This window comes from Malaclemys terrapin, chromosome 1, assembly GCF_027887155.1.
Source record: "Malaclemys terrapin pileata isolate rMalTer1 chromosome 1, rMalTer1.hap1, whole genome shotgun sequence".
Taxonomy (NCBI): domain Eukaryota; kingdom Metazoa; phylum Chordata; order Testudines; family Emydidae; genus Malaclemys; species Malaclemys terrapin.
Window position 1 is genome coordinate 348310947 of NC_071505.1, and position 15715 is coordinate 348326661.

At 46.7% G+C, this 15715-nt stretch overlaps 2 protein-coding genes across 2 annotated transcripts; one reads left to right on the forward strand and one right to left on the reverse strand.

The window, feature by feature from the left end:
- Positions 1-380: 380 nt before the first annotated feature.
- Positions 381-1316, reverse strand: LOC128832435 (olfactory receptor 51G2-like). Its single transcript, XM_054019832.1, has one exon. The coding sequence runs from the start codon at positions 1314-1316 to the stop codon at positions 381-383; it is 936 nt and encodes a 311-aa protein (XP_053875807.1).
- Positions 1317-12650: 11334 nt separating this feature from the next.
- LOC128836948 (olfactory receptor 51G2-like) lies at positions 12651-13586 on the forward strand. Its single transcript, XM_054027688.1, has one exon. It carries the CDS (start codon positions 12651-12653, stop codon positions 13584-13586), a length of 936 nt encoding a protein of 311 aa, XP_053883663.1.
- The last annotated feature ends 2129 nt before the right edge of the window (positions 13587-15715 follow it).

The following is a 15715-nucleotide window of genomic DNA, read 5'->3' on the forward strand; positions in this document are numbered from 1 at the left end:
TGTGACCCTCTCCTGAACCCCAACCCACTGCCCCAGCCCAGACCCCCGCACATTCCCCAAACCCCTCATACCTAGCCCACCCCGCAGTTCTCACCCCTGCATCCCAACCCTCTGCCCCAGCCCTGAGCCCCTCCCTCCCCCTAACCCCTCATTCCTAATTCCGTTGTGTCACAGGCATCAACAATTTTCTTCAACTGGCTCCCCAGAAAAAAAGTTTGAAAACCACTGCTTTAGACCTCATCTGAATCTCTTTCTACAGAGTGGAGATCAGTAGCTCATTTCTTCTTGGATGTATGGGTCCAGGATGAAATAGGTATCCCTAGCTGGTGTTCTTTGTCTCCTGTGTTATGACCGCTGGAGCCAGGTGAGGAACTGAACCTTCACTTGACGAACACCCTGATTATCCTCGCACGAAGGTGTTTGCTTTTCACGCTGTACACAACTGGGTTCATCAGGGGTGGGACCAGCAGGGAGATGTAGCTCAGAACAATCTGAAGCAAGTAAGAAGAGCTATTCCAGAATCTGTACATCACAACCAAGCTGATGTCTGGTGTGTAGAAGAGCAGGATGGCGCAGAGGTGGGAGACGCAGGTGTTCAAGGCCCTGAGGCATTGAGCATGGGACGCGATGCTCAGCACTGTTTTGAGGATCATCACATAAGAGAGGAAGATGAGCAGCAAGTCCAATCCCATTGTTATGAGTTTGGTAAACAAGCCAAAGATATTGTTGACTCTGATATCTGAACAAGCCATCTTCATGACCTCCTGGTGCAGGCAGTAGGAATGGGAGAGGACATTGGCTCGACAGTATCGGAACTGTTTCAGGAGAATGGTGAGTGGGAGTATTACAGCCACCCCTCTTAGAACACACACCAGGCCCATCTTGGCTATTCTTGGCAGTGTTAAGATGGAGGCATATCTCAGTGGTTCACGGATAGCTATGCAGCGGTCCAAGGCCATCAACAAGAGGATGGAGGATTCAATACATTGAAGCGAGTGGATGAAGAACAGCTGGGCTAAACAGGCATCGACGCTGATCTCCCTAAAGTTAAACAAGAATATGCCCAGCATTGTTGGTATGGTGGATATCGATAAGCCAAGGTCTGAGACAGCCAACATGGAAAGGAAAATGTACATGGGCTCATGGAGGCTTGCATCTGTTCCTATAATGAACAGAATGACTGAATTTCCTACTATCGAAATAACATACATTAAGCACAAGAGGATAGAGATCCAGAGATGAACGTCTTCCTGCCCAGGTATCCCGGTGAGAAGGAACACAGTATGTGTGAATTTGGTGTCATTGAGAGCTGACATAATGTACTGGGCAGATCCGGGGACTTTTGAACTTTCCTTCCTGAAAGGAAAAACAGGACACTAGATGATATTTAGCTAGACATCTTGATGCTCTCAATGCAAGTCTACAGAGTTTTTTTTAAAAAATTCTTACTACTGTATTTGGATTTTCTGGTCACTCATATAAACACATCCAGTCCCTCTTTGAATCCTGCTAAGCTCTTGGTGCCATTGATATATTAAGGTTGGGAGTTCTGCAGCCTACTTGAGCACAGTTTGATTTTACAATTATGACCTTATCACAAAAAAACCCATCCTTTCCAGGCCTCCACTTCTGAATATTTCCCACTGTATCATGACATGTGTAAACACATGGCAAGTGCATGGTGGAAAAGGTCATTGTATTTATCTGTCCTGAATTGAAGCGATTTATAAACTTGTTTCATTGCCTCATTATATATAATTATTTATTTTCTCCACTCCTGAGCATCCAACTTATGTCACTGCCTCTTTGCAGCACATGGGATAAATTCTTAAGGCCAGGTTTTGAATTCAATAACAGTGACTTCAGCAGCATCACCCCAGATTTCCATGTTTAATTTCGGTCAGAGGCAGGCTCTATTAACTTTCCCTTACGAACTGTTCCCGATGATACACTCTGTCACCAAGAATCCCTCCTAGAGAAGCTGAAGTGCTTTACCGGGCCAGGGTTGACTGAATCCAGAGAGCTTGATCATCATACAGGATTCTCTTCATCCTCACAGGACCTGCATCCTCTCTCCATGCAAGGATATGTAAATATCTGGGAAGTTACAGCCCATCACAGACAGTTACTTCAGCTGGATGGGGGAGAGGATGGCATCACAAATGAGTGAACAGTGAAAACACTATGTTTACACTAATATCCAGTTGAGTGTGCAAGTTACTTCAGCCATTCTCATGTAACAGGTGATGGGTGTCCATTATATACAACCACTCTTACAGTCCCCTTTCCTCCACCTCAGCTCCACTCTTTGCTAAAACACAAACCAATGGATCTGTTCTCCCAGGACTTTTTGCAAAGTCTTGTACAGGTAGAGCAGAGGGATTGTGTTCATGACGCTGAATGTAAGTGTCACAAACAGCTTCTGGTCCAGTTACCAGGAGACAGTATCATACACCTGTTCACTGAACAAAGAGTTAACAGCACAAACCCATTGCAAACAGTATGTGGAGCACTTCTGAAATACTTTCTAAAGCAAAAGCCATTAAGCAGTAAAGTTACCACTGCTCCTTCCTGTAGAGATTCCAACAACTCTGCTGCTGGCTTTCAATATACAGGCATGCAATGAAGGTTTGATTTGTAATATCTGTATTACAATGAAAAGTTTTGGCATAACATCTACACATCTATATGTCAACCCATTCTTTTGCTTCTGATCTTCTTTCAGAGATGATTTCTCAGGTCAGAGTGGTACTTAAAATGCACCATCTGTCATCTGGATTTCTTCACAACCTGAAAAGATCGCAGCGTCTCAGCCCTCATTCAGTCATTTGTCAGCAAACAAAAGTCAAGTAGCTCCTCTGTCCCTGGGTTAATAGCTGACTGCGTCACCCCAGGTTCAGTTCTGTCAGTCTGTCAGTCAGTTCTGTCAGTCCAGTGATCTGCTAGGTCACTCCAATCTTTGACTGGGAGCCAGCCTTACCCTGCTCTGCTGTGAGAACCCCCACTCCTGGGTTGTTCACTCACAACCTCCAGCATGTAAACCGCTCCCAGCTACTTGCAACCGAATGCCACTAGCCAATATCTCCAGTCCCAGACACAACGCTAGGAACCTCCGTCTTGCAGTGTCCAGTTATGCTCGCTGGATGCTGAAATCTTATATAAGTTCATCAATTTAACAAAGAAATTGATATGTACCAGGCTTATTATCCCCAGGGGAGTCTCTGACACACTTCAAACCAAGTGCACTGCTTCAGGTAGAATAAACAAACACATTTATTAACTACAAAGATAAATTTTAAGTCATTATAAGTCAGAACACAACAAGTTAGATTTGATAAAATGAAATAAAAGCAAAACACATTCTAAGCTGATCTTAACACTTTCAGTGCCCTTACAAACTTAGGTGCTTCTCACCCCAGGCCGGCTGGTTGCTCTTCAGCCAGGCTCTCCTCTTTGATCAGTGCTTCAGTCGCTTGGTGGTGGTGTCTGTAGATATAGTTGGAAGAGAGAGATAGAGAGAATCTGGCAAAATCTCTCCCTTTTATCATGTCCTTTCTTCCCTCTTGGCTTTACCCCCCCTTCAGAGTCAGGTGAGCATTACCTCACTGCAGTCCCAAACTGACCAAAGGAAGGGGGGTGACTCACTCGAGAGTCCAACAGATCCTTTGTTGTTGCCTAGGTCAGTGTCCTTCGTTCCTGTGAGGCTGCGCCGAGTTTCTCCCTTACATGCCCTGATGAGGTGCAAACTGCCCCTCTGCTCTTGGAGAGCTTTTGCCTGGGCTTGCTTTAATCCATGAGGACACATTGTCAACCTCATAACTATATACATGAAATTACAACCTATAACATCACTATAACATCACTATAACAATTACTATAAGAAGCATGCTCAGTGCATCATGAGCCTTCCGAAAGCACCCAACATGACAAACTTTGCATTGGATACCACACAATCATATTACAACGATGACCATGGGGGTGCAGGGTTTTCCCCAGAGGTACAGAGTGTCACACAGTCTGTAGCCTGTATCCGGAGTGATAACAGACATTGGGATCCCTGAGCTCTTACTCTCTAGTACATAGTGACCCCAGCTCCTGTTATTCAGCCAGGATGAGGGTTTGCAGGAAGTGGATTTGAAAGTCCAATGCATGAATGTTCATGGAAATGGAACTTCATTTCCCACAGGAAACTAGTCTATTGCTCTCTCTCTCTCTGTCTCTGTCTGACAGTCTCTGTCCTGTATGCATAAAATCCATAGCATGCGGGAATGGCATTGGGACAGACATGGAACTGAGCTGCCATAATCAATGTGTGTGTTAAACCCAGTTCTGGGGATGGTTGCTGAAGAGCTACATAGGGTTAACTATTGGTATGTTTATGTTATGGCTGTATTATGGCTCTTCCTAGTTTAATAACAGGTTGCTAGAAAAAAAGCAGGAAAGGAAACTACAGCTCAAGAAAAGCCATCGCTCAGTCAGCACTTCAGGGAGGTTGAGAGACTACAAGCTGGGAAGAGCCTATTTCCGGGCTCCAGTCACGTTACACAGGTTGTTTTACCAGCACTTTTGAGTCTCTGCAAAGCTGGGGCAGCTGTTGCTCAGAAGCTCTTCAGGCCGACAGGCACAGACACCACTGGGGAAATCTGAAGGCCCTCGGCCTGCCTGGGTCTCTGTCAGAGTGGGAGGGTTTGCAGCCAGAGATGTGTACTGACTGTTGTTTGAAAACCCTTTTATTTTCCCATGTTATGCTTTCTTCTTGCTGTTGAGATTAAACTGTATTTTGGTTTAAGAAGGCTGGCTGGTCACTCATCTCACTACTACTCACAGACTCCCAGGTGCCCAAACCACTTGGACTCCTGGGTAAGTATCTGGTAGCCCAGGGCCCAGGATGAGGGTGCGAGGATTGAGAGGGAAGGGTACGAGGCCTGACATCTGATGCTCGAGAACAGGGCGCGAGCAGAGATACCGGTAGCCATATAACGCTTAGAGGTATCTACAGGGAAGTAGTGCTGGAATCCTCAGCCAGTCAGGAAACAGCAATATGCCCTATCTGACCTATCACCATGAAGCAACGCAGCTCTGAATTCCTGCATTCACAATCGAGCCAGAGAAAAAAACCTCTGAAAATGCATTTGCTGATTAAATTTCCAGGAGCAAATAAACCTGACACAATCTGGGAACTAGTCACTGACATTGTGTGCGGTCTCCTTTCACTGAGCCCCTTGCAGGATTGGGCCCAGAGCACACAGCACCTCTAGAAATGGGACCCCTTGTGAAATCCTGACTCGGGGCATCAGTGTTTTAACACTCCGAGCTCGCTTTTTATGTCAGATTTCTGTGTAGCTTGAACACCCCACTGTGGAGCATGGGCAGATGCAGGGGAGGGGTTCCCAAGCTACCTAGCGCTGCCTGTCCTCCAGTCCCTGTCACTGAGTCACCACAACACCCAACTGAGTCCTTTGCCGCTGCACAGAACATCTGCAAATGGAAACAGCTTGCAGCCTTTCCCCTTCACTGCACATTTTAAAGATAGTGAAACCTGCCAACATACCCAATTCCTGCTAGACGTAGAGCCACTGAAGCTAGAGGTCTTCACGGTAAAGGAGCGGGAGTTATCAGGGAGGTAGCACAGACAGCAGGTAGTATCTGTTCAGACAGGGAGGCAACTGTCTTTATGAAGAAAGCTTCCAAATTCCTTTGGGGGACACTTGGCCATCAGGGAACCTCAGCTGCTTGGCTTTGTGTACATGAGCTTTAACCCCGTCACAGCCAATGACAAACTGCAGGAGGCCAAATCACAGGGGACGTGTGATGATCTTACCCACTTGGACTGCAGCACCAGCCCTGCTGCAGGCTCTAATCCTGGAATCTGGGCTTGTCCTCACTGTTCGTGTGGTTCCGATTAGTTACAGGGCTACCATGGGGGTGGCTGAGTGGTAACAATGATGCTGTCACAGCTGTGATCTTGCTGAAATAAAATAAAATAGAATAATAATAACAAATTTATAATATAGGAGCAGATTTCTTCCCGGTGGTCCCCTTTCCTGCATTACAAACCCAGGGTGCAGGCCAGGGAAAGGAGATTCCACAGGGCTCCATATAGGGAACTTCCCTCGATCATTTCAGGAGGTGACGTCCCGTCCCTTCCCTTCTCCCTGAGGAATGAAAAGTGTGTGTGTGTGGCGGAATCAAGATCCCCAATGTTATGAACAGATCTCAGTGATCCACTGGTAGCTAGGCCCACTCCCCACAGACTCTGGACTTCCACAACTGCTCTAGGACCCTCTCCAGCTCCCTGCTAGCACAGGTTCATCAGAGATGTGCTACCAGGGCCTGTCACAGTAGCTGCTGCTCACAGAATCTGCCGAAGGGACCTTGTTCAGGGTGGAGGGGGCCGCACAGAGATGGGAAGGCTGGTTAGAGTAGCTGATGGGCACAGTACCCCAGCCCTAAACTGGTCGGGTGAATTTGACCTTTCCATACCCAGAGTGCAGCCATAGACTCCCTCAGTGCAACCTTCATTTATGTTATGAAGGAGAGGGAGATGAAAAGCCTCCAGTTTCTCTTGGGGATCCAGACAGCTGCAGGTGGGCAAAGTCATGGCAGCTGAGCTTTCAGAGAAAAATGATCCCTTTTCTATGAAAACTCACCCCAACAAATGGGTGAAAAGGAAACATTTTAGTTTGGGTGAAAATTCTTTGTGGTGGTGGTAACTCTGTTTTTCAGCTGAGCTTTAGCTCAAACCATGAGCCTCTGTCCCTTCTGCTACAGGACCACATCTATAGGTGGCAGCACTCGCCCCTCATCAGCCACACACAGTGAACCACCTCTTAGAGTGACTATATTTCCCAAAGAGAAAGCAGGTGATCCTCAGATGCATATTAAGACTCACTGCTACCTCCGGATGACAGGGTATCTCAGGATTTAGAGTGAGCAACACTGGAGCCTTGACAATGGCTTGTTTCAGGTGGGATACTGCTTCTGTGTGTTGCTCAGTCCATTCCCATTGGTAGCAGTGAGTCTTAATATGTTAGCAACTGTGGCTTCACAAGAGAGACATGGGAAGATCAGACCTGTGGCAGAGGTACCATTTGTTTGTAGATGGTTCTAGTTTTTATCATCAAGGAGAAAACGTATACTGGGTTTGGAATCCATGCAGTTCCTCCCAAGGGAAAAGTAAAGCCTTGGGAGAAGGCATATTCACGCACTCCAAATTCAGCCCAAGATGCTGACTTAGCAGTGGTGGCTTGTGTGTTGGAGTACTGTGTGCAGTTCTCCATCACCACCATAAACCAAAGCATCTGTCTGTTTTCACACTCATCATGGGTGTGCAATTCTCTCACAGACTTTCTACCATGTTGGGAAAAAAATGGGTTCACGTCTTCTGATAGTTCACTTATTAAGTATGCAACGCTGGTGAAATACATCCATTGGCTAGCAGTAAAAATCACTGTGCCAGGGTAGCTGATCAAAGTGAAAAAAAATAAAGGCCCATTGAAAGTTAGTACCCTCTGCTATAGAAAATGGGAAGGCTGATAAATTGGCCCAAGAACCATACGACTACCAGAACGTTTGATCTGGCACACCAGTGGCACTCAATTGGAGGGAATAAAAATGGATACCTACCTGCAGAATCTGCAAGAACATTTAAACCAGGCCCACTTGCAGGTAGCTGCTAAACTGGGGAAATCTAGATGAAAGGCAAATGCCTACTTTGACAAAAACCAGAAAGAGATCACTTGGGAGTTTGGAAACCAAGTAATGCTGTCATCTTACAAAGCACCAGAGCATGGGCTGTGTAATCAATGGATCGGACCCTCCGAATCCTCAAAGTTAGGATAAAAGGAGGCAAGCGTAATAGAGACAGAATCTACCATGCTAATCAGTTAAAGCTGTATTGATCATCCAGGTCACAGGAGAACTTCCTTCTCAGAACCTAGGTGAACATAACCCAACGGAATCGCGACTGCTAGAGTCCTGCAGATCACAACTATGAATCATAATACGCAAAAACCGGTGGGAGAACACTTTAACCTGTCTGGCCATTCAATGACAGACCTGCAGGTGGCTATCTTACAACAGAAAAACTTCAAAAACAAACTCCAACGAGAGACTGCTGAGCTGGAATTGATATGCAAACTAGATACAATCAACTCAGGATTGAATAAGGACTGGGAATGGCTGAGCCATTACAAACATTGAATCTATCTCCCCTTGTAAGTATTCTCACACTTCTTATCAAACTGTCTGTACTGGGCTAGCTTGATTATCACTTCAAAAGTTTTTTTCTCTTACTTAATTGGCCTCTCAAAGTTGGTAAGACAACTCCCACCTGTTCATGCTCTCTGTATGTGTGTATATTTATCTCCTCAATATATGTTCCACTCTATATGCATCCGAAGAAGTGAGCTGTAGTCCACGAAAGCTTATGCTCTAATAAATTTGTTAGTCTCTAAGATGCCACTGATAATATCCCACCTTAATTGATTAGTCTTCTTATAGTTGGTATGGCAACACCCATTTTTCATGTTCTTTGTGTGTGTATATATATATATATATATATATATATATATATTCCTACTGTATTTTCCACTGCATGCATCCAATGAAGTGGATTTTAGCCCACAAAAGCTTATGCCCAAATAAATTTGTTAGTCTCTAAGGTGCCACAAGTACTCCTCATTATTTTTGTCAGAAGACAGGACACTGAGCTAGATGGACCTTCGGTCTGAATCCATATGGCCATTCTTATGTTCTTAAATTGTTCCATTGATGGATGGGCTGATGCAAACAAGCCTTTTCCAGGAGCTATCTCTGTTACAGAGCTGGTGTAGCCACCCTAGCAGACATCCATGGTAATGTGACCATACCTCCCATTCTGGCCAGGACAGTCCCTTTTTAAGCCCTGTCCCAGCCAATTCAACTTTTTTTTTCAAAAGCAGACATTTCTACTGTTTGCTCTTGCTGACTTGATCAGTTGGCAAGAGCAAATGGGACAAATGTCCACTTCTGTAAAAAAAATGGGGAAGTGGGAGTGGAGGAATGTTCAGGGGAGTCTAGTGCAGATGGCAGCACCCCGCAGGGGGCGAGGCAAAGCTGGGGTGGGGGTTTCCCCTACAGTATTCCAGTGACAGCATCTCCCATTTTCTCTTTGGGAAATATAGTCACCTTAAGGGGCTGCTCAGTGTGGGAGGCGGATGGGGGGCTAGCACTGCCACCTAGGGGTGTGGTCCTGTAGCAGAAGGGACAGAGGCTCATGGTTTGAGCTAGAGCTTGGCTTGAAAACAGGTTTCCCCCACACACACAAACTGAAATGTTTCCTTTTCATCCATTTTCTGGGGTGAGTTTTCATAGAAAACGGATCATTTTTCTCTGAAAGCTCAGCTGCCATGACTTTGCTCACATGCAGCTGCCTGGATCTCCAAGAGAAATTGGAGCCTTTTCATCTCCCTCTCCTTCATAACGTAAATAAAGGTGGCACTGATGGAGTCTATGGCTGCACTCTGGATATGGAAAAGTCGAAACCTCCCGACCAGTCTATGGCTGGGGTATTGTGCCCATCAGCTACATTAACCAGCCTTCCCATCACTGTGCAGCCCCCTCCAACCTCTACAACACCCCTTCAGCAGATCCTGCAGGCAGTGGCTACTGTGACAGGGCCTGGTAGCACATCTCTGATGAACCTGTGCTAGCAGGGAGCTGGAGAGGGTCCTAGAGCATTTTTGGTGGCCCAGAGATTGTGGGTGGGGGGCCTATCTACCAGTGGATCACTGAGATCTGTGCATAACTCTGAGGATCCCTGGATCCTGGTTCCCCTTTTCATTCATCATGGAGAAGGGAAGGGACCTCACCCACTGGAATGATCCGAGGGAAATTTCCCTGTACGGAGCCTTATGGAATCTCCCTTCCCTGGCCTGCACCCTGGCTTTGTAATGCAGGAAAGGGGGCTGCCGGGGAGAAATATGGTCCTACACTGTTATTAATTAATTATTATTATTATTATTATCATTATATTATTTCAGCAAGATCACAGCTGTGACAGCATCATCATTACCACTCAGCTGCCCCTGAGGTAGCCATGTGACTAATCAGAATCATACGAACAGTGATGACAAGTCTGGATTCCAGGAATAGAGTCTGCAGCAGGGCTTGCGCTGCATTCCAGGTGGGTAAGATCACCACATATCCCCTGTGATTTGGCCTCCTGCAGTTTGCTATTGGCTGTGACACGGGGTTAAAGCTGGTGCACACGAAGCCAAGCAGCTGAGGTTCCCTGATGGCCAAGTGGCCCCCAAGGAAATGTGCAGACATGCTTCATATAAACAGTTCCCTCCCCATCTGTACAGATACTGCCTGCTGCCTGTGCAACCTCTCCGATGACTCCTTGCCCTTTTGGGTGAAGACCTCTGGTGTCAGCAGCTCCCCTTCTAGCAGGAACTGGGTACGTTGGCAGGTTTCACTATCTTTCAAATGTGAATTGAAGGGGGAAAACTACAGGCTGTTTCCATTTGATGGGGCTGGAGGGCAGGCAGCAGCAGGTAGTTTGTCAACCCCTCCCCGACATCTGCCCATGCTCCACGGTGGGTTATTCAAGCTACACAGAAATCTGACATTGAAAGCGAGTTTCAAGTTTTAAAACCCTGATGCCCCGAGTCAGGATTTCTCAAGAGGTACCATTTCTAGAGGTGCCATGTGCTCTGGGCCCAATCCTGCCAGGGGCTGAGCAAGAGGAGGCCACCACAGAATATCATTGACTAGTTCCCCAATTCCCTCAGGTGTATTTGCTCCTGGAAATTTAATCAGCAAACACATTTTCAAAGGTTTTATTTTCTGGTTTGTCTGTGAAAGGAGGAATTCAGATCTACATTACTCTGTGGTAACAGGGCATATTTCTGTTTCTAGATTTGCTAGGGCTCTGGCATTTCTGCCCTGTAAATATCCTTCACAGTTACAGGGTTACTGTCATCTCTGTCTCCTCTCTGGTCTTTGAGTGCCAGATGTCAGGCCTCATTGCCTTCCCTTTCATGGAGTGAAATCCCACGATCCTCCCACCCTCAGACAGGGCCCTGGGCTACAGCACACTGTGGGTCAACTGCGCTTGCCCTGCATTAGACAGTATTTCAGAAGTAATCTAAATTCTGTTTCCAATGGGTTTGTGCTACTAACTCTTTGTACAGTGAAGAGTTGTATGATACTGTATCCTGGTAACTGACCAGAAGCTGTTTCTAGCACTTATCTTCAGGGTCACGAATACAGTCCCTCTGCAGTAACTGTGCAGACTTTCCAAAAAGTCCTGAATGAACAGAACGGCTGGTCAGTGTTTTAGCAAACAGTAGAGCTGAGGTGGAGGAAAGGGGTGTATAATAGTGGTTGTATGTAGTTTACATCCAACACCTCTTACAGGAGCATGGCTGAAGTAACTTAAACACTGAAGTGGATATTATTGCAAACCTAGTGTTTGCACTATTCACCCCTTTGTGACACTAATCCCTCCCATGCCCAGCTGAAGTAACGCTCTGTGTTAACTTGTAACTTGCCAAATATCTACTGACCCCTTGGTTTGGGAGTGGGTGCAGGTCCTTTGACCATGAAAAGAAACCTATGGGATGATTGAACTCTCTGGATTCAGTCAATGGTGGCCAGGTCAAGCACTTCAGCTTCTCTTGGAGAATTCTTGGGGGTCAGAGTGTATCACCATGAGCATTTTATAAGGGAAAGTTAATAGAGCCTGGTTCTGATCGAATTTACACATGGAAGTCTGGAATGATGCCATTGAATCCAATGTCTTTGAATTAAGAACCTGTCCCTAAGAATTTATCGCATGAACTGTAAAGAGGCAGTGGGAAAATTTGAACTCGGAGGAGTGATGAAAATAAAAAAAAAACATGCAACAATGAGGCAATGAAACAGGTTTATAAATAGCTTCAATGCAGGACAGATAAATTCAATGACTGTTTTCACCATGCAATTTCCATGTGTTTATACAGGTCATGATATAATGGGCCACAATCAGAAGTGGAGGGCCAGAAAGTGTGTTGGTGGGAATGTCCAATTACAGTAGTTTTTTTTTTAAGCATTCAAAGGGCTCTAACCCTTCCTGATTTACACCAGAAAATATGTCTAACTAGTGCCGTGGTTGCCAAACGGTTGTGCTGGTGTCCCCTTTCACGTACCTAGCCTCTGAGTGCAACCCTCCTTATAAATTAAAAACTTGTTTATATATTTAACACCGTTATAAAAGCTGGAGGCAAAGCAAGGTTTGGGGTAGAAGTTAACAGCTCATGATCCCCTATGCAGTAACCTCTGGACCGCCTGAGGGGTCCTGACCCCCACTATGAGAACCCCTGAACTAGGGTATGTTGGGGGAAACTTTTCCTAGGAGCTGGGTTATAGCATATCTGCCTATTGCAGGGCTTCTTCCACCTTCCTCTGCAGCATCTGGAACTGGCCACTGGATACTGGGCTAGATGGACTGCAGGTCTGATCCAGTCTGGCAGTGCTTGTCTTCCTATCGCTGGTATAAATCCAAGACTATGTTTTTGCTGATCTTGCTTGAGCTCCTGGGGGACTCTAGACTTTCACTGAGGGGAGAATGATGTCTAGTTAAATATCATCTAAGCTCAAAACTCCTCGGACCTGCCCGGTACATTATGTCAGCTGTCAATGACAGCAATTTCAACTCTGCAGTGTTCCTTCTCACCGGGATACCTGGGCAGGAAGATGTCCCTCTCTGGATCTCTATCCCCTTCTGTTTAATGTATGTCATTTCGATAGTATGCAATTCAGTCATTCTGTTCATTATAAAAACAGATCCAAGCCTCCATGAGCCTATGTATATTCTCCTTTTCATGTTGGCCGTCACAGATCTTGGCTTATCGATATCCACCATACCAACAATGCTGGGCATATTGTTGTTTAACTCTAGGAAGATCAGCCTCGATGCCTGTTTTGCCCAGCTGTTCTTCATCCACTGGCTTCAATGCATTGAATCCTCTGTGCTCTTGTTGATGGCCTTTGACCGCTTCATTGAGATCTGTAACCCACTGAGATATGCTTCCATCTTAACACTGCCAAGAATAGCCAAGATGGGACTGGTGTTTGTGCTAAGAGCAGTGGCCGTAACATTTCCCCTCCCTTTTCTCCTGAAACGGTTCCAATATTGTAAAGCCAATGTCCTCTCCCATTCCTACTGCCTGCACCAGGAAGTCATGAAGATGGCTTGTTCGGACATCAAAGTGAACGACATCTATGGCTTATCTGTTACACTCATAACTATGGGGTTGGACTCGCTGCTCATCCTCCTTTCTTATGTGATGATCTTCAAAACGGTGCTGAGTGTCACATCCCACACGGAGTCCCTCAGGGCCCTAAACACCTGCATCTCCCACCTCTGCGCCATCTTGCTGTTCTATATACCAGTGATTGGTCTGGCTGTGATACACAGATTCAGAAATAGCTCTTTTCACTTGCTTCAGGTTGTCCTGGGCTATATCTACCAGCTGGTTCCGCCCGTGATAAATCCAATTGTGTACAGTGTGAAAAGTAAACACTTCCGTGCGAGGATAATCAGAGCATTCATCAAGTGAAGGGTCAGTTAATCATCCTATTCCAGTGCTGGTGACACGGGAGATGAAAAAAACAGTCTATGGCCACCTAGTGCACCCTGGATCCTCTTCCCCCGACACCCCTCCCTCTGCTCCATCTCTTCCCCCAAAGCCAACCCCCCTGCTCCTCCTCTTTATCTGAGGCTCTGTCTCCTCTCCAGGCTAGAAGCCATAACCAGGCCTTGGTAATAGCTGCACAGAGTACCAGATCAACTGAGAGGAGTCCCAGACCCTCCCACTGCCCTGGACAGGAGGCTTGCGGGCCTGAGATAAGCCTATGTCACTGCCCCAAGGATGTACTACCCAGGGAAGGCCTGGGCTATCCACAGCAACCTGGACTCCATGGGTAGCTCTTACCACAGTCCAGTTCTGGCCTATCCAGGGAGCAGAGCCTTGGAGAAATGGAGGAGAATGGGGCAGGGCCTACTGGGAAGTAATGGGATAGGGAGACCTTCGGGGAAAAGGGTGTGCGGCAAGCCTGAAGCAAGGCTGATGGCACCAAGCAGGGAGGTGAGGGGCTAGTGGGTAAAGGAGGAGAATGGGGCTGTATGGTAAGAGAGTTGGTGTTTTGCAGAAAACTGAATAAATGTGACCCCCCCAAAGGGGCCTCTTGTTTTAAGTATTTCAGGCTGAGAGTAAGTCATTGCAAGGACCTCAGAGGGAAGGGCAAGATATCTGCAGGGCTACCTCAGGCCACAAGGGGGCACTCTGGGGGTCACCCATCCACAGGGACATGGCCAGAGTGGGCTGTGCTCCTGGAAGCCGTTACCACCAGATGGAGGTCAGCCCAGCCCCCAGGCTGTTCTAAACTCTGCTGAGGCAGGGGGAGAACAGGCCAGCGAATCAAACCCCCGGAACTGGGTCCTTGCCATCCCCGGTCTCTGCAGCACATGGGGGAGCTCTGCTGGCACAGCAGGGACTCCAGCCGGGCCTGTCACTGCTCAGATGGCTTGAAGGCTGGTCCTGTGGTTTGGGCACGGCTCTGCAACTCATGGAAGCTGGGTTTGATTCCCTTTCCATGTGTGACCATGGGCAAGCCATTGGCTGTCTCTGAGCCCCTGCACAGGTGGATAATAGCCCTGCCCTGCCTCACAGAGGTGGGGGGAGTATAAATACATTTCAGATGCTCTGAGACCTGATCCTGACCGTCACCCACTGCATGAACAATGAGAGTCGCTCTTGCACTGGATATATACCTCACATGCTGCATCCAAATATCCATCATCACCAAGTTTAGGGGTAGAATACAGAACTAGCAGCAGGCACTTGGAGCTGGGTTTGGATCATGCTCCTTTCTATTAAGGATGTTGATGGCCTTTCTTACATGGCTCGTGCATGTCTCATGCCTGAACATGAGAAGGAGACACCCTGAGCTGTGCCTCAGGAACCAGTGACTCTGCGAGCCCGTCACTGTTATGTCCGGCTGTCTGTGGTGTAATCCTGTTCCTTAGAACCAGGGGCTCTGTAGCCTAGCACAGAGGGAAACAGTGTCTCTACCACCGATGGATTGTGTGACCAGAAATGTCCACTTACCAACCTTCAGTGCCAAGTGGGTGCCCCGCTTGAGATATGGCCATCAGTTCCAACTCCTGGGATTTTATTGGGAGTCACGCAGCTTTTCCTGTCTTTCTTAAAGACCCAACTTCTGGGCTCAAGACACTGTACGTGAATTGGAGATTTCACTTTTCTTAAAAATGTTTATTTCAAAAAGCGGGTTACAAAAAAGTCGAAAACCTGAAATAGGGACATCCCAAAGACTCAGAAATGAAAGGCAAATGAAAATGAAACCCACATTAGAATATTTTTAAATCTCATTATTTTAAACCAATCTCATGATTTTGGGGGGTGTTAGTGATCATTTTTGAATGGGGTTTGGCAATACTGCATACCTAGTTTAAAAGATCTGAAGAGCAACTAGCAAAAGTCAGAAAAATTAATAGCTCCTTTTTTTCCAAGTATATCAGAAGCAGTAAGCCTGTGAATCAATGAGTGGGGCAACTGGATGATCCAGGGGCTAAAGCAGCTCTCAAGGAAGATGAGGCTGTTGCGTTGAGGCTAAATGAATTCTTTGCATTGGTCTTCACTCCAGAGGATGTGAGGGAGATTCCCAC

Coding starts and splice junctions, on each gene's coding strand:
- LOC128836948 (XM_054027688.1), top strand. CDS start 12,651: ATGTCAGCTGTCAATGACAGCAATTTCAACTCTGCAGTGTTCCTTCTC.
- LOC128832435 (XM_054019832.1), bottom strand. CDS start 1,316: ATGTCAGCTCTCAATGACACCAAATTCACACATACTGTGTTCCTTCTC.